At 38.7% G+C, this 25,826-nt stretch overlaps 1 protein-coding gene across 1 annotated transcript; it reads right to left on the reverse strand.

Moving 5' to 3' along the window:
• Positions 1–24,987, reverse strand: LOC132127513 (sodium/glucose cotransporter 1-like). The gene is made up of 15 exons (XM_059539417.1): positions 24,808–24,987; positions 24,159–24,230; positions 21,450–21,554; positions 20,963–21,022; positions 20,720–20,824; positions 14,867–14,972; positions 13,468–13,548; positions 13,170–13,381; positions 10,234–10,369; positions 6,299–6,406; positions 6,049–6,199; positions 5,782–5,950; positions 4,012–4,227; positions 519–624; positions 1–295 (listed from the first exon to the last, which is right to left on the reverse strand). Exons 1-15 carry the CDS (start codon positions 24,940–24,942, stop codon positions 81–83), a joined length of 1,977 nt encoding a protein of 658 aa, XP_059395400.1. The 5' UTR covers positions 24,943–24,987; the 3' UTR covers positions 1–80.
• Positions 24,988–25,826: the final 839 nt, after the last annotated feature.

Below are 25,826 nucleotides of genomic sequence, written 5' to 3' on the forward strand. Positions count from 1 at the left end.
GTTACTGATAAGATACAATTTCTGTCCACAGAATACAGTTCTAATATCCTTAACAGACTTAGCTGATACTGATGTGATCTTTAGCCAAAGAAACCATGGAAGAAGACGCAGACGGTGAGGAGGATAAGAGCGTTAGCGTTGACCACGTTTCTCCATAGAGGTTTCTCAGTGGTGTCCGTGAGCTTCAGATTTAACTCTGCCTCCTGTTCTTTAGTCAGTTTAGGTGCATTGCCTTGATCAAATCCGCAGAACCAGTTATAGGCCTTCTTCCAACAGCTTGGATCCCTGCGCACCTCTGCGGAGTCGAAAGACAAATGGAAACAGTTGTTGATGGTTTCTAAAAGTATGTATGTTTTTAAAATGTGCCTGAATCAACATCATTTGTTTTTCCTAGAACAACAATCTCAGCATCAGACGGCACACTCACAGTCCATTCACTGAGCTATGTGATGCATATCACACACAAAAATAGCAAGTGCTATCTTATGGTACATATTTGGGGGATCATGCAGATGTACCTTCTGTTTGCATAGAGTCTGAATCCTGATCTTCAGTCCAGTCAGCTTCTTCCAGATCAATCCTCTCCTCAGTGCTGTTCCTCAAACTCCAGCAGAGCCGGTGCAGCTGTGAAACAGAATGAAATTGTGGTAAAATCTTATTTTAACAATTAATTATGTATAGCTACATACAAGTAACCCTAAACAAAAACCTAATCCTAACCCTAACAATATAGTAACTACATGTAGTTAATTAATATTACTAGGTACTTAAATGTATAATTACACTTAAAATAAATTGTCCTTAAAATAAACACCTTAAAATTACGTGTAACCGAAATTGCTTTTCTGTCTAAATCTGTTTTCCAATAAAGTTATGCTGATGAATCGATATATCTTTCTTATTACCTTATTAACAAAATAGTGAGGTTGTAAAATACAGCTATTTTTGTAGTGTATAAAGCTTTATAAGTTTTCGATTATTTTAATATTATTTAAAGTTTAATTTATTCCCGTGATGCAAAGCTGAGTTTTCATTCATTTTAATCCAGTCTTCAGTGTCACAATATCCTTCAGAAATCATTCTAATATGCTGATTTTCTGATCAAGAAACATTTACTATGATTGATGTTGAAAACATTTGCTTAATTTTTTTGTGGGAACTGTGATACACTGCCATTCAGTAGACTTTCATAAAGAAATTAACGTTTATTCAGCAAGGATGCATTCATTTGTATAAAAGTAAATGTAAAGACATTTATTATGTTACAAAAACTTCTATTTCAACAGATATTGTTCAGTGAACTTTCTATTCAACAAAGAATAAAAAATGGTTTTGAAACTCACGGTTTCCACAAAAATATCAAAAACGGATTTCAACACTGAAAATAAGAATTATTATTAATAACTGATTATTGTTAATAATTGATCAATATAGCAGAAAGCAGTAAATAAGAATCCAAGTACAAAAGAGGAGCATAATGAGCAGCTAAGTATGGCTGGGGGATCAGACCAAATGCAACAGTTAGTGATTAAAGACATTTTCAGGTGATTTTACTCAAACATACTCAGACTGGCTAAAGAGACATTACCAATAACTATGACAATTTTGTTACCAAATTGATGTGGTGTGGTCAGTGTGAGGTAACAATGACAAACAAAGTTTTGCTGCGGTAAAGCCTCTAATGCAATTTGACACTATGCCAACAAATTTCTTAATACGGTAAACTAAAACCATTTAAGAAATCCATAATTTTTGGCCAGCACAGTCTCAAGATGATTTTTGATCAAATTCAGTGAAAACTGCTATAACGCACTAGCGGAATTTAGAAAAAGTATGTTTTCAGCATAAATCAAAATGGTGGACAGGTAGTTTAGCTCAGTGGTTCCCAAACTTTTCCATTCCACGACCCACCTAGACAAGTGTAATATATTTCACGACCCACCAAAATATAAAAAAAAAAAAAAAAACAACGAGTGAAATTACTTTAAACCTAATCTTACTTAAAATTTTTATGACAGAAATTAAGTATTTAAGAAAAATAACCATTTTATTTTAGAGTACAACTGAAAATTTCACTACAAATTTACAAGTTTTAATTTTTGTTTACTGGCGTTAAAATATGTAGTGTCCATAAAAACGTGAAGCAGGCTCACTCCAGTGAAGTGTGATCTGCGCTGCTGTGTTTTGTTGCATTCATGATCCTTCCGTGTGTGTCGGCGAGAACGGAGCACAATCCAACACTTTTTTAGAAAAGCATAAGAAGCAAAGCAGAACTATCTAAAACAGTTTGGAGATTAAAATAATTGTGAAATAGGTAAAAAAAGACCGATTGAACCTTTTAATGACATTGCTCTGAGACCTTCAAAACACGCAACGCACACGGACTTAATTGCAATTTGAAAATCACACTAAGGATATTGCAGTTCATTATTAATGTTGGTGGGCTATATCGTTGTGATGAGTGGGTTCCCAGTTCCCGCCTCCTTCTTCCTGTGATTGTGAAGATTTTAATGTTTTACACTGGTGCCGAAGCCAGGGAGGAAGGAGGGGCGCGCTGCCGAAGATCCTTCGCCGCTGGGGTGAATCCGCAGTGCCATCGAGCAGGGCGAAGGAGTCTGCCGCCGAGGGTGCTCGATGTGGTGGGCTGGAGTGAGTTGCCGGGGGGGGGGGGGGGGGGGGGGGGGGGCGAACTCACTCCAGCCCACCGCCTCGATGACTCCTTCGTGGAAAGAGGTGGGAACCGGCGGACAATCAAACAAAGTTTTAATAACCAAATAAACACAAAACAGCGCGACAGCCCCTCTCGGATGACTGCCGTGCACAAATAAAAAACAAACACAAAATAAAACCCAGGCCTGGTCCTCTCTCGTCCTTCACTGTCATCGCTCCTCTTTTGTATCTTTCCGATCTCCTCCGTGGTTCTTGAGACCGGTGAGTGTTGCTCATTTCCCAATCACTCCACCGGCCTAGCTCTGTTCCCATGGCACTAGGCCCCGCCCCACTCGTCACATTCGTGCAGCCCTAGACTGAACTGTGTTAGTGTCTGTGTGTCATTGAAACGCAAAATTAGCTGCAGCCAAGTGACTTTGTGCGACCCACCTTGTTCCATTCCGTGACCCACGAGTGGGTCGCGACCCACAGTTTGAAAACCCCTGGTTTAGCTGATTGGCATAATTGGTATCAATTTTCTCTGAATAATCCAAGCAATCTAACAAGACCTGTCACATGACAAGAGGCAAAACCATTTAGAAGCTAATAGCATTTTTGTTTTTTGTTTTTCATCATTAACGGCTAATGGCTTCATATTAATTAATTCTTTCAAACTGATTGCTGATTGATTGAGAATAATTTAATCCAAAATAAAAGTTTTTCTTTACATAATATATGTGTACTGTATATATGTATTTTTATATATAAATACACAAACATGCATTTATATATATATATATATATATATATATATATATATATATATATATATATATATATATATATATATATATATATATATATATATATATATATATATGCCCGGCCTCATGATAATAGGCAAAATGAATAAAAAGTTGACCACAAGGTTGCGCTGCCACAAAACATTTTGAGTACCAACAGGGTTGTCCTCTCTCTGTGTGTCAAATTTATAACTTTACCAGAAGCTGTTTTATGGGCTGCCATAGACTCTCAGAGTGGAAGAAGAAAAGAAGAACGCCAATGGATACATGCATGCTTGGCCCCTAATAACTGAGCATCAAATCAGCATATTAGAATGATTTCTGAAGGGTCAGGTGACACTGAAGACTGGAGTAATGACTGTTGAAACTTCAACTTAGCTTCAAAAGAATAATTACTTTATAAAATATATTCAGATACAATAGTTAGGTTAAACTGTAATATTTCACAGTATTGCTATTTTTACTTTTGATCAAATGCAGTCTTGAGCATAAGAGACTTCTTTTAAAAACAATAAATCCTAAGTATTAATAAGTTCATAGTTTAGTTGTAAGGGCTTACATGTTTTTCCTCAATGGGTTTAGTCATGAGGGAGATGGTCACTATCACTGTACAGGACAGGCCGAAGAGAATGAGGGCAAAATAGAGGTAGTGCACACCACAGATGATCGTAGGACAGTTACTGGGGCTCACACAGCTGCCTGTGCCATAGGCAAACTCAGTTATCATACGTGCCAGACCCACTAGCAGACCGATACACAACCCATAGAAAGCACCCTGTGAGGAAACATCAACAACTTGTCAAAAGATAGAAAACTAGATGAGTAATTCTGATGACAAACTTAATGCTGGCTTGACAAAGCCAGGCCTGGACATTTGAAGGTCGATTTTACGCAAAGAAGTCATTAAAATGTTGCTAGTATGTTCTCTTTCATCATCTCGTATTCAAGATCCACCTATAGGAAAGGAATTTGTGCTAACCTCTGCAGAAACATCCAATTGTACCAACTGTGCATGCCCAATGGCAGGTAAGGAGCTGCCCCTAACCAAGCATATAAAACCCCTGCATGTGCCAACCTCCCACTGGCAGACAAACCAGACAATTCTGGCAACGATGATGACACGGGCCTTCTCAACATCTCAGAGGATGTGGAGGCCATCCTCCTGGAGATGTTTGAACGAGTGTCCACTCGCATCAACATTGAGTGGCCAGCTCCGCAGAGTGCCAGCGACCAGGAGATGGATATTTATGACTGACTGGTTCATCTTATACCGACATACAGGCAGAAACTGAAATCAGCTAAACCTGTTTTAAGGACTGTTAAAAGATGGACTAATGAAGCAAAGTGGGATTTACAAGCCTGTTTCGACCTCACTGATTGGAGTGTTTTTTGGCTGCTGCCACCTGTCTGGATGATTTCACAAAGACTGTAACTTCATATATCAGTTTCTGTGAGGATATGTGCATTCCCACCAGGACATTCTTATCATTCAATAACGATAAACCATGGTTTACTGGGAAACTCAAACAGCTTCGTCATGCCAAAGAGGATGCTTACAGAAGTGGGGATAAAATCTTGTATAGCCAGGCCAGTAACAGACTAACCATGGAGATCAGAGTGGCTAAACTACTCTGAAAAGCTGAGAAAACAGTTTTCAGCCAGCAATGTGGCGTCAGTATGGACTGGTCTCAAGAACATCACCTTGTACAAGATATCACCCCCACAGTCTGTGGAGAATCAACAACTGGCTGACGATCTGAATGTGTCCACTTGTGAGGTGCTTGAGCTTTCCACTGTTCACCCTCCTCTAATCTCCTCTGCGGAGAATCATAGGCTAAATGTTTTTTTTTTGTCTTGTTCATGCCCTGTGGGTTTACATTGACAAGACAAGCCATGAACATGGGGAATCTTATTTCTAAGCAACGCCTCTCTCACTGGCTCAAGGAAGCCATCTCTTTGCCAAATTAATTTAAGGGAGTGCGGCCTCCAGGTGGCCTCAGAGCTCACTCCACTAGTGGAATAGTGGCATTGTGGGCTCTGTTTAAAGGGGTTTCCTTGCAGGACATTACTGCAGCTGAAAAACTGGGCCTCTCCATATAAGCCTGGGTTGTCCAGCCCTTACCTGCCGTTGGGCACAAGTTCCTGTCTGTCAAGCCAGACTTTGGATGCTTCTGCAGAGGTCAGGCACAGATGCTTTTACCATAGTTTACCATATGTTAGCATGATTCAGCACATTGTCAAGCCAATGATCTACAGTCAAATTTAGATTTTGAACTTAAAATAGCAAAATGTAAACAACATTTCTACAGTGAAATGTGATTAAACTTACAGCTTCATTGACTCGCTTCCAAAAAATGGCGAGGATGAAAACAGCTGCAATAGGTGGAGCCAGATAACTAGTGATGGACTGAGTGTATTCAAAGAGCTGCCCGCTCTGAGCTGACTGAACGATGGGGATCCACGCGATACTTACGCCGATCAGAAACAGCATGAACACCCTACACACATGAACATAAGCCTGTCAGAGCATATTCACCTCAGTGTATGCTCATAAGATCATAAAATCAATACCCAACACAAACAGACACGAACACACCTCCCTGCAATCATGAGTTCCTTTTCCTTGGCTTTGGAGCGAATCTTGGTGTAAATGTCCATAGTGAAGAGTGTGCTGGCACTGTTAAAGATTGAAGTGAGTGAACTCATCAGAGAGGCCAGCATGACGGACAACATCAACCCTCTGAGACCTTCATAAACACACACAGCAGTTTAGAGCCATATCACCAAACAGATCAGTCTACTAGAGATGTAAAAGACAGAAATAAAAATATCAGATTATTCTTTACCGTTTGGCATCAGATCCAACACTAGTTTTGGATAAGCAATGTTACTGCAGCCCACACTGGTGCCACAGTAGTAGTCACACTCTTTTGGATCCACACATGCGATCTCATCTGACACAAACCAACACAAACATGAATTTCACTAATCGTCTTTGACCCCTCACTGACCTTCTGATGCATATTGCATACAAAAATGTCACAAAATTGCTGCACATCACTTTTGGAATTTGTCAGAATGACTTATCATACCGGTTAGTCTACCATATCTACAGTATATTCCACTGTAATTGTTATGCAATCATGAATTTTAGATTTGCCCTCGCCGAAATATCATACAAAACCAGTGTTTTTTTTTTACTATTATTTGTATACTAAAACAGCATTTCAGCATTATTAGCATTTTTATTAATATAAATTAATTACATTTATAATATAAAAAAAACAAGATGGGAATCAGTGTTATTTTAGTATACTATCTGTAATTTTGTTAACATTTTGAATTATTTTTTATTTTTATATTTCATTTTCATTTTAGTTGAACTTTTAGGGCTATATAATACACACGGTGCAATGCGACGCAAGGATGCAGCGCAAGTGTATTTGCTAGTTTCGATCCGGCGCCACGTTGTTTAATTAGCAAATGGATTCGCGCTTATTTTTGCGCCCATGGGCGTGCCGGTCTAAAAAAGAGGTGTGTTCAGGCGCATTGCTATTTTAAGGAGCAGAAAATAGACAGCGCCATAGACCAACTCAAACCTGGTCTAAAGTCTGGCGCAATGTTTTTTCTTTGTTATTTAACCTTTAATCACTCCTAAAAAGGACAACACTTAAGGTCTTTGGGGTCATTTTGACCCCAAAGAGTGATTAAAGGTTAAAGAGCGTACACGCTGCTTATTAAACACAGGGATGCACAGCAGCACACAAATGTGCCAAATATTAAAATTGAAGGATTGCAATGCATAAGATTTTTTTGTAGGCTAAATATATATATATATATATATATATATATATATATATATATATATATATATATATATCGTGGCCAAAACTTTTGAGAATTACATAAATATTAGTTTTCAAAAAGTTTGCTGCTAAACTGCTTTTAGATCTTTGTTTCAGTTGTTTCTGTGATGTACTGAAATATAATTACAAGCACTTCATACGTTTCAAAGGCTTTTATCGACAATTACATGACATTTATGCAAAGAGTCAGTATTTGCAGTGTTGGCCCTTCTTTTTCAGGACCTCTGCAATTCGACTGGGCATGCTCTCAATCAACTTCTGGGCCAAATCCTGACTGATAGCAACCCATTCTTTCATAATCACTTCTTGGAGTTTGTCAGAATTAGTGGTTTTTGTTTGTCCACCCGCCTCTTGAGGATTGACCACAAGTTCTCATTGGGATTAAGATCTGGGGAGTTTCCATGCCATGGACCCAAAATTTCAACATTCTGGTCCCCGAGCCACTTAGTTATCACTTTTGCCTTATGGCATGGTGCTCCATCGTGCTGGAAAATGCATTGTTCTTCACCAAACTGTTGTTGGATTGTTGGAAGAAGTTGCTGTTGGAGGGTGTTTTGGTTCCATTGTTTATTCATGGCTGTGTTTTTGGGCAGAATTGTGAGTGAGCCCACTCCCTTGGATGAGAAGCAACCCCACACATGAATGGTTTCAGGATGCTTTACTGTTGGCATGACACAGGACTGATGGTAGCGCTCACCTTTTCTTCTCCGGACAAGCCTTTTTCCAGATGCCCCAAACAATCTGAAAGGGGCTTCATCGGAGAATATGACTTTGCCCCAGTCCTCAGCAGTCCATTCACTATACTTTCTGCAGAAGATCAATCTGTCCCTGATGTTTTTTTTGGAGAGAAGTGGCTTCTTTGCTGCCCTTCTTGACACCAGGCCATGTTCCAGAAGTCTTGGCCTCACTGTGCGTGCAGATGCGCTCACACCTGCCTGCTGCCATTCCTGAGCAAGCTCTGCACTGGTGGCACTCCGATCCCGCAGCTGAATCCTCTTTAGGAGACCATCCTGGCGCTTGCTGGACTTTCTTGGACGCCCTGAAGCCTTCTTTACAAGAATTGAACCTCTTTCCTTGAAGTTTTTGATGATCTTATAAATTGTTGATTTAGGTGCAATCTTAGTAGCCACAATATCCTTGCCTGTTCAGCCATTTTTATGCAACACAATGATGGCTGCACGCGTTTCTTTGCAGGTCACCATGGTTAACAATGGAAGAACAATGATTTCAAGCATCACCCTCCTTTTAACATGTCAAGTCTGCCATTCTAACCCAATCAGCCTGACATAATGATCTCCAGCCTTGTGCTCGTCAACATTCTCACCTGAGTTAACAAGACGATCACTGAAATGATCTCAGCAGGTCCTTTAATGACAGCAATGAAATGCAGTGGAAAGGGTTTTTTTGGGATTAAGTTAATTTTCATGGCAAAGAAGGACTATGCAATTCATCTGATCACTCTTCATAACATTCTGGAGTATATGCAAATTGCTATTATAAAAACTTAAGCAGCAACTTTTCCAATTTCCAATATTTATGTAATTCTCAAAACTTTTGGCCACGACTGTATATATAAATGGCTACATGTCATAATGGATAGTCATCACAGAATTAGGCTATTTGCTCGCACACGAAGCAGCTCTGTTTCACCTTCTTTCATTCCGTCTTTGCACTTGCCAATTCCGCCATGTAAATAGCAAATCCGTCATGGCACGAACGCAGCTGGCTTTTAAAGGGAATGGAAGAAGAGACTCTGATTTGTTTATTGCACGCTACGCCCAAAAAACACCCATTACTCATTAAGAGAATAGGGACAACCCGTTTAGACCATGTGCGCCAACCGTTTTTCCTTTGTTAAAATAGCAGAAGTGGATTTGGACACGCCCTGGGTGCACCTGCGCCGTGTGCTTTACACTTTGCATTTAGATCGAAAATAGGGCCCTTTGTGTTTTTGTTGTGTGCTTCTGCCATTTTTATTTATTTTGTTTTTATTTCTATTTAGTATTTTTTGGTAACATAGTATTTTAACTTGGTCGGTGTACTTTTGTGTCCATTAATTTTTCATTTTTTAACCCAGAAATGAAATACAGAAAATGCAGTCTCTGCTTTGTATTTCATTAAAAATAATACAATTGATATAAAGCTTGTTTTTTAATGTATATAAATGTTCAATAAAATTTTTAACTTCTTAAAGTGTCTCTTTACAGATGCTATAAGCACCCTCTCACACTACTGATGTGTCTACCAGCTTGCTTTATGAAAACCGTTGACTTCATTATTTTTATGATCTTAATAATTTTTCGTGCTTAAAAACATTTATGAAATACTCATTACATATTTCTTTGCTCTTAACTGCATCCAGGGCAGGTTCTACTGGCTAGAGAGGATGAAACATAAGCAACAAAATGACAACAAATGTTCATTTTTTTTGTCATGGTTAAAATATTTTTTGAAAAAACTGAAACTTAGTTCAAATTTTTTAAGTGTAAGTTTTTATTTAATTGTATTAATTTAAGATTTAATTAAATTTTTTTATTGTATTTAATTTTATATTATTTCAGATTTAGTATAATTTACACACACACACACACACACACACAAAAAAGTTTCAGTCTTAGTTAAAAAAACAACAACAATGCTTCAAACAAATCAATCTGCAGATGGTTGCTTAGAGTGTAAATCGGACACTCTATCTGTCTAAGTAGGCAGTTGTTAGCTAATATAAGTGGCTAGCACATTCTTTGAGAAATAAGGGGACCAGACTTTATGCAAAACTCCAGTTCTCTGAAACTATGATCACTGTATATCAATCAGATCAATCAGTTAAAATTCAGTCAACATATTTGTTCACAAGTAAAAAATATTTCATCATTTTATCACCCTTCTTACCAAGGATGGTGCCAGTTTTTCCTCACCTGTGTACAGCACTCTGCTGATCATGCCAGGGAAAACCATGAGGAACATGGGCAGAAGTTTGAGGTAACCACACAGGATGCATCCTGCTTTCACATGAGACAGGTTCTTGGCAGACAGACAGCGCTGCACAATCACCTAAAACAAGATGGAGAGTTTGTGTGAATAACCCAGTGCTCACAGTTGGTAAGTCTAGTTATTAGCTAGTTTACACAGACAAGTGTAGTCAAAGTGCTCCTGGGTGCTTCAACAGCAAACTTTGAGAGAAAAATTCCTCTAATAGAGCAATTTCTCTAGAAAGAGGGGATTGTGTATTACACACCATGCCTTTCCGAACATGTCCTTCTGGCTGCAGTTTGTACATCTCACCCTCTGACAGGCACGATTGCTGTGCTCAGTGTTTGGGCTGTGCCCAAGCTAATGCAGCTTCTGTAGATGGTTTCTGTTCTTCATGTGAGGACATCGCAATCGACACATCAGACTCACAGCTTGTTTTTAGCTGCTTCCTGTCCTGTCCATTCTACTTCTGGGTGCTGCTATAGAAATCTCAACATCATTCTGCTTACTGAGACAGGTTCTCAAACTTAACCTGAAACTCTACTGGAGAGCATGTGTGGTTGGAGAAGTCTGAGCCTGACGCTGAGATGGCAGAGGCCTGAGTGGAACCTTCTCCATCAGGCTTCTCCACCCTGTCCTGAGCACTCTTGATTGGATGATTTGTTCTAGGAGAATGAGCGCGGCACACTGTTGACTGTTTCCACCCCAGTTTCTTTCTTTCTGGAAGTGCACAGTAAGCTGATGAAAGTGGTTACCTGCAGACATGCGCGTAATTTGCACGGGGGTTACGGGGGTCATGACCCCCCAAAAAATCAGATCCAGCTAATATAACCCCCCCAATATCATCACATCATTCAGATTAAAATAGATATGAAATATTCAGAATGAATACTTTTGTTCATTTTCTTTATTAATTTCATTTGCAAGCAAGAAAGATAGTATCATATTTTAAATAATCTGTAATGTACCCCCCGCACCGATTTGGTATTACCAAAGTCTCTGGTATTACCCAACCCGCTTTCAGTACCAAGTTTGTTCACTATTTTGCACAGTCGATGGGATGAATGGTTGGAGAAAGCTGACGGAAAGATGAAAAGGACACTGAAAGGCAGCCAGACAACGATTTTTCATTGTTTGTCGACACCAGCCAAAAAAAAAGAAAAAAGAAAAAAAAAAAGAAAAACGAAAAATCCTGACCAAACGGAGGTACCCTTAAGTTAGCTGTTAAGTTAGCTCAGCGTTTCTCAAAGTGTGGGGAATAGAAACATGACAAACAGGTTTTGTGCCCATCTTTTTAATTCCTTTATTTATTGACCATACACTCAAAACAAAGACACATTTAAATGTAAGCCTTGACGTTACTTAACCTCTTCACACGTAAGTTTAAAAGTATTTCAAGGCTACCGTTATTGATCGTAGTATCGCTTTATGGTTCCCATGGAGACGCGCCATTCATTGCTTGTCACACCGTAGCCACAATAGTGCTGAATGACTGATGATCTGCTTTTATTTCCTTTTTTATTCAAAATTTCACAAATGTGTTAGCTATAGCAGGATATATCTGATATTCCGATTGTCAAATATGTGCAAGTGGATGTTTTTTGTTGTTCAAACACCTTTATAACGATCGCATTACTTGAGCTGTATGCGCAACGTATTTTAGGTATCTATCTTATTAAAATACCTAAAAAAATACGTACATTATTAGGAATTTACCACCTCTGGTTCAATTTGAGATTATTTTTATTTTTGTTTAGTTTTTTTGTTTTTTTGTTGTTCTTTTTGCATGGATTTTGCAAAGTGTCAAAATGAATCAAAGCACAACTAGGTTAATGTTAGTCCACACTTGTATTGATGTTATCAGAGGCTAAATGCAAACACAATTATTATTATTTTTTAATCTAATTTTGAGTCTTATTTCATGCAAAGTGATAATATAATTGCACTTTCATTTTCTTTATTTGAAAATTTTTAATGCTGTTATTTGATGTTAAGTTTTTAAAATGTGATGTTAATAAAATACATTTTAACAGTTAAACTTAAAGCCTAGTTTATTAACATTTTGTTGGGGTGATTGGGGACAGGTGGGGCTCGGAACCCTTTCCTACCTCTGAAGTGGGGAATGGCAGAAAAGTTTGAGAAACACTGAGTTAGCTGATGATTTGTTTTGTTGACTGGAGTTGGCTGGCTAGATGTTCGTTTGCCAGTGTCCTATGAGGTAAAGCCAGAGGGTGCCAGGGACTGTGTAGAACCAATGTCACTGAATTGTAACTGCTGTTTGCTCCAATACAGTCACCCGTTTTGGGGGGGATTGCATAATTAAATTATGCAAATTAGCATGTTACCTTTTACACAAGAAAATAATACAATAAATTAATAAATAAATAAATATGCCGCGAGTTTAACCCCCCCAATGGTAGACCCAAAGTTACGCCCTTGCCTGCAGAGATGTGGCATTGGGACAATGTTATCCTTCCTCCAAGAGGGCCTGGTCAGGCACCTATATGCATCTACTCTCAAGCTGTGCATGGCCGCTATAGCAGTGAACCATGACACTGTGGGTGGCAGATCGGTGGGAAACATGATCTGATTATTAGATTCCTGAGAAGTGTGTGGAGGTTTAATCCTCCGAGACCATTCCTCATCCCATTTTGTCAGCTTGGTAGAAAGTTTTACTGAGCAAATATCAAGAACAATAACCATAGGCAACTATAAGTAGTATCCACACCAGTGCACTGTGATGTTCGATTTACTATAAGGGTATGCTGCAGCTTTGTCGTCTGACACTTTAAAGTCAAGTGAATTCTGATTGACTAAATTGTTCCTCTGTGTTGTTATCATTATAGTAGTGGTGTGGTGTGTATAGTAAATGTATCAGTACCTGGTCAGCGCACCAGTACCAGGTGGCCTGGATAGTAAGACCAAAGACCATTCCAGGCCAGGGCAGATCACCAGTGAGGGGGTCTCTGAAGATGTGGAAGGAGTCTGCGCGAGGAGTGTAGCACTCTTCACTGATGTTCACACCCACCACTGACGGGATCGCAGTCATGTATCGTTCTTTGAGGTTCTCATAGCCTCCCACCTCACTGAATGCTGAAAGAAAACAGTTGATTGTTGAATCAAGTAAACACTGAGAAGTGTCCAAAGTGTTTAAATTTCGAAAACATGAACAGACGTACCAAAGCCCGTAAGGATGAATGATCCAATAACCATGATGATGGTCTGCAGTGTGTCGGTGTAGATGACTGCAGCTAGACCACCTGTCGAAGAAACAGTGAAGGTTTATCAATGAAAATCATAAATATCCTGAAAAGGATAAATTAAGTTCTTAGAAATGTACTCTTCATGTTCATGTTGCTTTCATTTTTTTTTTATTGTTTATAATATTGTCAAGAATGTTTTTCAGTTTAATGGTCTTAACAAATTTAATGTGGGGTCACCATCAAGTAAAAATTAATACAATTTTCCGTACTTTAATGTTTTTTCAAAATATTTTTCAAATGTATGAAGTTGAAGCTTCATCATTACTGATTACAAATACATTTAAATCCATGACATTCCAGTTAACATCCAATTAAATGTCTAAAAAACAGTTAGCATTTAAGCTTGTTTTCACACTTCCATAATTAGTTGCATTCCAAATAAAGGTTTTTGTTTACATAATATATGTGTGCACTGTATATGTATTATGTATATATAAATACACACAAATAAATGTCAAGATTTAAGAAAATATGTAATGTTTATATTTTAAATATATTTATAAACAATATAAATATATATATAACATAAATTCTATGTATTTAAATGCATGTAAATACATGTAAATAGTTTCAAAATATATACATGCATGTGTGTGTATTTATATATACATAATAAATATACAAAGTATTATGTAAACCAAAACTTTTATTTTGGATAAGGTTAATCGCGATTCATCATTTGACAGCACTAGTTAAGACCATATATAAGATATATAAGAGACATATATTAGGCATTTATATAGGCATATATAAAATATAAGAGGCATATATTTATTTTTCCACAAGCGTGAACTAAACTTGCCTTGTCATAAAATATAAAATTATCTGATATTTTAAGAGACTTTGACCTTTACCCACAGTAATGAGGCTCTGCAGCGTTCCTGTATGTTATCATTTCATGTATTTTTTCCTGCACATTTTACTTGTTGGTCACACCACATGACTTTGGATTGGCTGACAAATGTTTTTCAAACATTAATTAGTAAAAAAAAAAAAAAAAAAATTAAATATGAGGAGTTCATTTGCAAAAACAACTCCGTTTTAACAATTTTCAAAAATCATGTTTTTTCATTGTGCATTCCAATTAATCTCAATCAAATAGCAGTTGGGTTATTTTGATTAACTAAAAAATACAGCTAACTTATATAATAAAACAATAACAAGAACCATGATAACATAATAAAAAACATGATTTTTGAAAATTAACAAGAAAGTATGCATGAATTTATCTATAAAGTGAGAGTGAACCACTAATGTAGAATATGTAACAGTGCAATGTATCAGTTTAAAGTGTGGAGTATTTCAGTCAACAGACCTGTTACTGTATAAAGAGCTGTAATGAGCAGCAGAATAACAACAGCCAGGTAAATGTTTAGTCCCAGAGCCTGGTTGATGAAAATGGCTCCTGAATAAATGTCCGCCTGAGAGGTAAAAAAAAATAAAACAAGGAGATTTTCTCAAACACTGAGTAACATTCACATAAGTACCGTATTTTCCGCACTATAAGGCGCACTTAAAAGCCTTTAATTTTCAAAACGACAGTGCGCCTTATAATCCGGAGTGCCCTATGTATGAATCAAGGTGCTCTGTCAAAATTTTGACATTCCCTTTAGCAAAGCTCCATCTAGTGGATGCATAACGCAAACCCGGTCAAACGTTTGACTGCAGTATCTTCTATTCTATGCGCCTCATAATCCGGTGCGCCCCATATATGAAAACAGTTCTAAAATAGGCCATTCATTGAAGGTGCGTCTTATAATCCGGTGCGCCTAACAGTGCGGAAAATACGGTACTTAATGCCCTTACTGGACAAAGGGAAAGCAAGCCTTCCTGTTTTGACTGTGAAGGAGGTTGAAACAGAGCAATCACCAGTATTTGATTATTGAACTGGGGATTAATTACTTCTGGTAAAAAGACAGGGTTTGGCCAAAGTGACACCCCTGTGCCCTCTGGTTTCCAATGGAGACAGTCATTGTTAACAGATAGAGCATATAATTCTCCTACCCTTTTTGCAGTGCAAATGGCCAGGAGGAAAGCTATCTTAAGAGACAAAGCTTTAAGTTAGCCAATGGTTCATGCGGGGGCTTAGTGGGAGAGTCTAATACCAGAAGCAAGTCCCAACTTGGTGCCCGCAGAGTGCGATTTGGACGGAGATGATGAACTCCTTTCAAAAACTGGCATACTGAGGCATAGACCTTGATCGTGCTAGCTGCTCTGCCTTGCCTGTGCAAAAAACAAAGAACAAGAGGCATGGAACAGGTTATTGGATCAACATTTGTGTCCAAACACCATTCTGAAAAAAAAAATTCCATTTAATGTCATAGTTAGCACAAGTAGATAGGGCTCTAGCATTGTTTAGAGTCTCCTCTAACTGCTGAGGGGTGGGCTCTCCAGGGGCCACAGCCACAAGCACAGAGCCATTGTGTTCTGATGCCAAATTAGGCCACCTTCTTGTGACAGGAGATCCGCCCGTGATGGTAGCTGACACGGGTGACCCCAAATCAGCTGAATCATCTCTGAAAACCATGCTCTTGCTGGCCAATGTGGAGCAACTAGCAAAATCATGTAGCAACCTTCCCAGATCCTCCGAAGAACTTGACGTATTAGGGGAAAGGGGGGGAAAGTATACAATAAGTCTGTCAGCCACTCAGAGCATCCAGGCTCAAACTGCCGTCCTGTACTTTGAGAGAGTACCATCTTGGGCAATGGGCTGTTTCCGGGGATGCAAAAAGATCTACCTGGGCTGTCCCTTATCGAGCCCAAATTTGGGCTTTCACCTCTGTGTGGAGCTGGCACTCCCCTTGGGAGAGGCCCTGTCCTGGCAAGAATGTCGGCTGCTCTGTTCGCTGTACCTGGAATTTTGATTGCTCTTAGCGAGGACAAATGTGGACATACCCATGTTAATAGATCTGTTGCCACCTGAAAGCATCTTAGCGATCTCATTCCTCCTTGGTGATTTATGTGGTAAGCTACAGAGGTACTGCCCGTTCTTATCAGCATATGTTTGTAGCAAATAATCGGTTATAGGCTTCCAGAGCAAGATGAACAACCCTCAGTTCTAGCACATTTATGTGCTCTGATGAACAAGGGGGTTCCCACTTGCAGCTCACTGACGTGCCCTCCCAAACGGCTCACCACCCTGTCAGTGATGCTATTCTCCGAGGAGTAAGACATGCCTCCATTGTCAAGAAATTGAACTGTAGACCTAGGAAATCCACCTGCTGTTTGGGCTTGAGACTGCTCTTCTTCCAATTCACAGGGAACCCCAGGAACTGAATCATGTTCTGAATCACCGGTTCTTGGGCAGGAGCACAAATTAGCCAATTGTCCAGATATGGCAGGATCTTGATCACTTGTAACTGAAGAGGAGCTAGGGCAGCTGCAACCAACCGAGTGAAGATTCTTGGTGCTAATGACAGGCCAAATTGTAGAACCCTGAACTGAAAGGCTTGGCCTTGAAAAGCAAAGTGGAGGAAGGGCCTGTGCACTGGGCAAATTGGAACACGAAAATAGATAAATATATACATTTTAGATCCAGAGAAGTGAATCATTCTCCTGCACTTGTGGACTGCCTTACAAAAATATATATTTTTTTAATGGAAGATCTTTCAAGTATTGGAGTCCCCTGAGGTCTAGAATGGAATGATGACCACCATCTTCTTTGGCACTATGAAATATGTTGAATAAAATCCAATCTGCTGTGCTTTGAATGGCACCTTTAAAATTGCTCCTTTTTTGCTCCTTTTCTATCTCTTCTACCAATATGGACTTCAGTAGTGAGTCCTCGACAACAGTCATTTGGACTTTTGAAAAGGGTGGATGGTGTCGCCAAAATTGCAGTCTGTACACTTGAGCTATGGTGGATAAAACCCATGGGTCTGAGACAATTTTTTTCCCAACTAGCCCGCAAAAGTTTGGAGGAACTGTCGACAGCTGGCTCCTGATCCCTATGAAGGTCCATCTCTGCCTGCATACCTCCGTGAACTTCCCTGTTGGTTTCCCCCACAGGGCTGAGATTTCCTTTGGGAATATGTGGCAGGATTCTGCCCTTGGGAACAAAAGCTCTGGCCTTGAACAACAGCTGGATTACTACACATGTGCCTAGTGCAAGCAGGTTGTTGTATCCCCTTGGATTCTTTATACTTCTACCCGGAGGTTGTGGGAGGTTTATGACAGGCTCGCTGAACAGTTTCCCACATTGTGATAGAGCGCTCTGCCCTATCCAGCACTTCTTGAGAGTCTGAATGAAAGACCTGACAAGGCATCACTGGCAAATTCATTAGCTCACACCTTATGGTGTCAGGTTTGTGGCAGCCATATTTGTACATGCAGCAGCATTAAAGGACCATGAAACCAGATGGTCAGTTTTGGCACAGTCCTTCCTGGGACAGCGAGGGTTATTGGAAGCATGGACGGGGCCTAAGGCAGTCCATGCAGCTATCACTCGTTCTACTGGTACAATGTGGCCCAGTCCAGTTTCTGTAGGATAACAGGCATTGGCCAACCATCTACAGCCTGCATTAAATTGTAGCTTTTGAGACATTTTTTTCCTAGCCCTTCCTAGCTGTTCTCAACATAGACGTGTAATCGTCTGACACTGGATTACAAGGTGCAGAACTATTCTGAGATATGTATTCCCATACACCCCCAACAGGAGCAGGATCAGGCAATGGAGACTGCAGGCTAACAATCTTGGCTGCACTAATTGCCTTAGTTATAAGGGTATTTGAAGGAAACTCCTCTTTCAGTGTTGATTCATCATCAACTTCTGAGTCTGAATGAGTTCCCTCACATTGGCTCCCTTCTCCTGACTGTTGTGTATCATCAAAGAGAGAGTGGGGAGCCAGAAATGATAACACATCAGCATTCTTTGCAGGGCTGTGCAAAAAATCAAATGCAATTTTCATGCGCATCTCGTCAGTAAAGGCACTCCTGTGATTAGAAGTACATCTCCAGCATGTGCGTTCAGATCAGGGTTGCCAGGTTTTCAAAACAAATCCTGCCCACTTGCTTCTCAAAATTAGTCCAAAACTAGCCCAATCGCGTTTCCAGGAGATTCCCCCTAAAAAATTGTGTCTCGGGGTTAAAATACACGTATTTTGGCAGGGTTGCCTTGGTAAGGGCTAAACATCACGTTATTGATATTGGAATCACTTCAACCAGCAGATATGAAAAACAACCGCGGACTTGGCAACACTGGTTCAGGTGGAGCGGCATTTACTACACAGAGCCATAGCCCACCGACAAGCTACACAAAATCGCTTTCAAAATTGACAAAGAATCACCTCCAATTTTGAAATCGATTTTGTGTAGATTGTCAGTGAACTACGGCTCTGTGTAGTAAAGGCCAACCAGTGTTGCCAAGTCTGCGGTTGTTTTTCCATGTCCGCGGGTCGAAGCGACTCCAATACAAATAACGTGATGTTTAGCCCCTAAAATGCAAATTTTATGCAAAATTGCATTTTATGCATTATCCTAAAATGCAAAATTCAAGGGAACCCCGCCAAAAAATTAGTATTTTATCACCCGGAATGAAATGCGATTGGGCTAGTTTTGAGAAGTAATTGGGCAGGTTTTGTTTTGAAAACCTGGCAATCCTGATCTGAACGCATGTGCTGGAGATATACTACTAATCATAGGAGTGCCTTTACTGACAAGATGTGCATGAAAATCGCATTAGATTTTTTGCACAGCCCTAATTGTTTGCATCTTCCCCAGGACGGGACTGTTGCCCATTCGTTGGAATGCCCTCCTTACCGGGAGGTAGAAATGAGCAGGAGGACCGATGAGCTTCAAACTGATCCATTCTCCGTGATAAACTTTGAATAACTTCTAGGATCTGCAGATAAGTATCAGTGTTACAAATGTCTATTGTTGGAGCTGGCGTTGGATGTTTAGTTGCCTTAGCCACAAACTCATGGCTTGATTTGTGCGTGATGAGTCATGATGGTCAAATGAGTGTTTGCATGGGCGCTTATGACCATCCCTGTCCGATGAACATTCCCTCACTCTTCCATGCTCAGGTGCAGAGCTGCATGCTCTATTAGCGCGACAAATTTGTTAATTTCTAGGTAGTGTGTTTGTAGTGTTGCAGTGCAGTGATTATCCACATCTTCTTTCAAATGAGCAATCCCCAAGCATGAAGGACATTCCCTATGCCCATCACAAGGGTCCATTGCTGAGTGACAAAACCTGCTGCACTGAGAAACCATAATACTCCTGGCGCAGTAGATAAGCCACACACAACACTCTGGCTGAGAACAGCAGTGAAATACATGAATCCAAAGATTCGCACCACTACGTGAACTTACTTAGCAGGCCCTATCAATCCCAACAACTGCAAACAGTGATATGGATATGAGAAAATATACAATACCCACTAATTTTGTAATGAAATATATTCAATATCCACTGATGAATACTCTGAAAAACAAATAAGAATAATCCCAATTGAATTGCTAGTATATATAACTAGCCTAATGAACAATAATGCAGTGATAGTAAATTCTACTAACTGCAATTCAGCAGAGAAAAAACACAACAATTTGCAGGGACTCAAGGCACCTGCACCATCTGGTGAAGAATTGAATGATGAAATATAAATTAGATATTTCTAACCAGTACCAGGTCTCTTAAGGCGAGAAACGTAAAGAGAATGAGCCGGAAGTAAAACCCAATTTTATACGTATAGGAGTTCCGACTCCGGGGTCATGGGCATGACTTTGTTTACATAAGGTCTCGAGAGAAGGCGTTAGTGACGAGTGAGGTCGAAACAGGTAAAAAAAAAAAAAAAAAAAAAAAAAATAGAGGTGTGGTGCAAATGTATGACATCACAGCCATTTCAAATTGACTATCAGACTATAACCAGTGTTTAGTGAAGATCTGATGTAAACAAGGCTGGACAGAGAGCAGCATATCAAAATGAATTTTATTTCAGCAATAACTACCTTGTATTACAAATAGTCCATGTTGTCTGCATTCATAATAATTATGAATGATTTATAAAAATGCTGTTTAAAATCACTTTCAATTGAGTGTAGCATGGTACACTAGTGATAGTATGTCACAGTATCCCAAGTATTGTATGTCAGCTACCTCTCAAAGCACCACACAATTACCATGTGATACCGATATTTTCTGTAAGGCTTGACACAGATTTTGGACTCACAGAGATTTTGGTGAAAACATAGAGAAACAAGGAGAGCACGGAGAGGTAGATACGGATCCGCTGCCCACCAAAGCGTTTCTTCAGGTACTCTGGCATGGTCATGACCTGCAGATAAAGAGAATAAAGGGTCATAAAAATTATAACGCAAAAATAAAGTGGTCGGCACATTCATGTTGTGTAAGTCAGCACTATTTGAAAAGTTTGTTCTGTAATGCTGTTGAAGAGAAAGAAATGTAAGCATACCCCAGCTTTTATATAGATGGGCACGAAGAGCCATCCCAGAAAAAGCACAACAACAAGAGCCTGAGGAAACAAATGTAAAGAGAAAATCGGTTTGATATTTTCTAGACATGTTCTCATCAGTGTTACTGTCACCGCTAACTAAATTTAAAGCTGCTAATTTTTTTTTTTTTTTTACTTGAAACTTGAATAAAATATAATTTAAGATGACAAATGTAAACTTAAGAAACATAATTTTTTCCTTTGGCAACTGAAATAAACTAAGTTGTTGGAATGCTTAATGACTAAAACGAAAACTCAAAAATATAATATATAAATAAATAAATGATGCTAAATAGTAATATAAAAAAGAATGTCTTAAAGAATATTATTTTGCATTTTGAATGATATAGTTAAATATAGTAGGCTAAAACATGAAATCTTGCCACATACCAAAATTATTAAATATTATAAATGTATTTTTATGTTTAGTTATTTTTTTTAAACATACATTCCACTCAAATCCTCCGATAGCAATCCCAGCAGCAGCTCCAGTTCCTGCTATTCCCACAAAATGCACACTTCCGATGTTACTTGCAAAGAGAGAGGCTCCGATCTGGGGGGGTTCAGGAACATTTTAAACAGCATATCAGTTCATTAGAAATGCATAACCAGTATACTACAAGAGCCAATGCATGTTTTTCAGCATTCAAAATTATATATTAAGTGCAAAAAATGTCCAATAAAAATGACACACTTTAACATCTACAATTTTTTAATGTACTTTGTTATGTAAATTACAACAAATTCATTGAGTGCATTTAAAAGGTACAGCAGCAAATATAAACTCTTGACCAAAATAATTTTAATACATTAAAATAAAAATTAGTGATATTATTTGACAGAACTACTTGTAGAATCTGTAGAACAATCTAATTATACCTTTATTACAGGAAAGTACATTTTGAATATTCCATGAGCGAATAACACCCACCCCCCCCAACCCCACCAATGAAAGTGATTTTGATGCGGCCCCATAACAAATTAAATGCACAGGGCCCAGAATTCCTAGCGACAGCCCTGTGTATTACATAACAGCCTACATGAGCCCTTTAAAGGGGTCATATGATGCGATTTTTCCTTTCTCTTTGGAGTGTTACAAGCACTTGGTGCATCTGTAAAGTTTCAAAGACTAAAGTCTCAAATCCAAAGAAATATTCTTTATCAAATTTAAGACTCATCCAAACCCCCTAAAATGACTGATTTTAACACGCCCCCCCATTTCTACGTCACCATGTGGGAAGATTTGCATAATGCAGCCGAGATGTTCTAGTTGCAGTATTGCTGTTGCCTCTACCACCATGTTGCATAGACGCTGTGTGTTTGTTTGTGAAAGTGAAACTACTTTGTTTGGCCTTCCAAAAGAGGATGATATCCTCTTCGTCATGCCTGGAGCTAATCCGTGCTGGTCGCTGAGGAAATACATAAACTTTGCACTGTGGATCGGCGGATTAGCTTTCACGAAGCGGAGTCCAGTCCGGGAATTGTCACATGTGGTTGCCACAAGCTCCTTTGTAGAATCCGCCAGCCGCGCCGTTCTCAAGCCGGCCTCCGCTTAATCTAGGTTGCAGCTCACACTAGGCATCTGGCCTTCGCTCACTCAAGGCCGTGGTGTGTGACGCTGTTTCATTGAGAAAGCGAAACTACTTTGTTTGGCCTTCCAAAAGAAAACACAACTAGAAGTCATGTTTATATAACGTTTATAATGGAGTTTAATGATTATCATCACTCATCACTCCGGCCGGACAGGGGATCACAATATGGTAAGGGGTTTAACATTTCCGTCACATGCTTGAGGTATTCAGCCAATCACAATGCACCGGATAGCTAGCCAATCACAATGCACCGGATAGCTGGCCAATCACAGCACACATAGCTTTTCAGACCGGTGAGCTTTGTAAAAATCACCTCGTTTCAGAAGGTGGGACATAGAGGAGAAACAATAATGTACAGTATGTGGAAAATAATGCGTTTTTTAACCTTAAACCGCACAAATAAATTTAATTATACCAAATAATGTCATTTTTAGCAGCATCATATTACCCCTTTAAGAATTCCTTTAAAGGTACAAATTTTACTAAGGCAGTTGATAAAATTATATTCTAATACAAAATGCACTTGCATATTTTATAGCTGTATTGTAAATATGTGAGTGAAATAAAATACTTTATAAAATATATTAAAATGTTTTAGAAAAAGCAGGCTTTTGAAAAGCAGGCTTGAGCAAATGTTCATTACATAAATATCTAAAATATATTGTAGTAGGTCTAAATTTGGTCATAAATAAGATACATATACTTTAAATCCATTAAAAGCTAAATCATGTTATGTTTTTATACAAAGTTTATGTAAAATATTCTTTAAATAAGAGTAAAATAAATATTTTTCCTGTAAATACACTAAAATGTCACAAAAAGAATATTTGTATTTTAGCATATTTATGAAAAGCTTAACTAAGCATATATTTCTAACCAAAGTACTTCTATTAAAATGCAATTCAATACACTTTTAATGCACTTCAAGTTAGCAATTTGCGAGTGCAGTTGTACTATAAATATGTCATGTGAGTTTTAATATGGAGTAGTTCTTTTTCACCTGGGTATTAACTCTGTCTACTGATTGACTATATCTGGAAATCACCATAAGCTATAGAAACCACTGCTTCTACACAGCCTGAGGTGTAACCCAAACAATAACAGCTGGAACAATAAACTTCATAATAACAAATGAAACCCTTTAAGATGTGATATAAGGTGATAACTTTAGCTTGGACCAAAGCTTGACAGCTCCATAAAACTTGCATGAGCAAAGCATATCAGTACTTTCAGCTGTAATGAATTGTGGGTCGCATCTGGCATCAGTGCATTATGGCCCCATAAAAGATTTCATTCACCCTAACATGATATCAAGGTTCTGAAATTGAGGGGCAGTTTGGGTCATTATCATGCCATATCTGTGATAATGTGAAATCACTCATCATGCTATCGACAGATACATAATCAGCACAGATACAAATGCATATCACATTTGGCACACTGATTGATTGATGTAGTATATGATCGAGCAATGTCATTTTGTCGATGTCCATCACATTATGAGTACAAAACTAAATGTTTTTAAGGTTAAAAGCACAGTAAAACATTTTGGTCAGTTTACTTACCGGCCACCACACCATACTCCTGCCAGCAAGGAAAAATCCTCCTACTGTGGCTCGATTGGCCCGTACCATTGCCTTTGGACAGAAAGAGCCATTCAATTCAGTTCTAGATGCATTAAAAACTATACAAAATTGTTTGTAACTTTATGTATGAAATCATAGCTACAGGATCAGACATATTTCATGATAACACATCACATTTGGTTGATGGATTGGTGTTCAGTGGCTTTGTTTGTTGTTAGATTAAATATGTTTGAATTTTATCAAGAGGTCTTAAAATTATGTGGATTTCAGATGGGCAAATACAGGTAGAAAACTATGGTGTTAACAAGAAATCCCAGAAAGGTCAATACCCTCAATAAGACTATTTTTAGTTTCAAACAGATCGAAGTATCATTAATAGTTAATTACATATGGAGAAATATATAAAAAAAAACATGATTGGAACAATTAATAAAATTATATAATATTATATTATTATAGCTTTCTGCTAAATCAGTTTTCATCATCATTCTGTCTTCAGACTTATCTTATATAGCCATTTATATATACTTTACATTTATATGTTGATGCAAGGTTTCATAAACAATTCACAAGTCTGTCAAAGGTACAAAAATCTTTTACAGGTGGATGGAAGTTACTGAGCACTTACCCATATTCCCACTGCCAGAACCACCAGAAAATATATAACTATCACTGAGATGTCTGCTGGATTGTTAATATGTACGGTTACGTTTTTTCTGTTCTCATTGCGAGTCCAAGGGAATCCAAAATATTCTTCACCCATTTTGCTGATGTTTGATCAGACGCTCACCTGCAGGTGTGTGACTCACTGTATGTGCATTCAATTATATATGTGCCTCTAGAGATGGGTGTGACCTTCTCAGAGTTAATTATGAAATTGTGTTTGTGACTAGAGAGTTGTCAAAAAATCTGATATTGAGAATCATTAATGATTAACATGTATAGCAGATGTATTACAACTGTGATGATTTTGGCTCATATTATACAAAAACCCACCAATTCTCTATCTCAACAAATTAGAATACTTCATAAGACCAATAAAAAAAAGGCTTTCTGGAAACTATGTTAATTTACTGTTCATGTACTCAATACTTGGTAGGGGCTCCTTTTGCTTTAATTACTGCCTCAATTCGACATGGCATGGAAGTGATCAGTTAGTGGCACTGCTGAGGTAAGCACAGGGTTCTTTGACAATGTCCTTCAGCTCATCTGCATTTTTTGGTCTCTTGTTTCTCATTTTCCTCTTGACAATGCCCCATAGATTCTCTATGGGGTTCAGGTATGGTGAGTTTGCTGGCCAGTCAAGCACACCAACAACATGGTCATTTAACCAACTTTTGGTGCTTTTGGCAGTGTGGGCAGGTGGCAAATCCTGCTGGAAAATGAAATCAGAATCTTCAAAAAGCTGGTCAGCAGAAGGAAGCATGAAGTGGATTCAAAATTTCTTGGTAAACAGGTGCAGTGACTTTGGTTTCCAAAAAGCACAATGAACCAACACCAGCAGATGACATTGAACCCCAAATCATCACAGACTGTGGAAACTTAACACTGGACATCAAGCAACTTGGGCTATGAGCTTTTCCACCCTTCCTCCAGACTCTAGGACCTTGGTTTCCAAATGAAATACAGAACTTGCTCTCATCTGAA

Source organism: Carassius carassius, chromosome 45 (assembly GCF_963082965.1).
Source record: "Carassius carassius chromosome 45, fCarCar2.1, whole genome shotgun sequence".
Classification (NCBI taxonomy): Eukaryota; Metazoa; Chordata; class Actinopteri; order Cypriniformes; family Cyprinidae; genus Carassius; species Carassius carassius.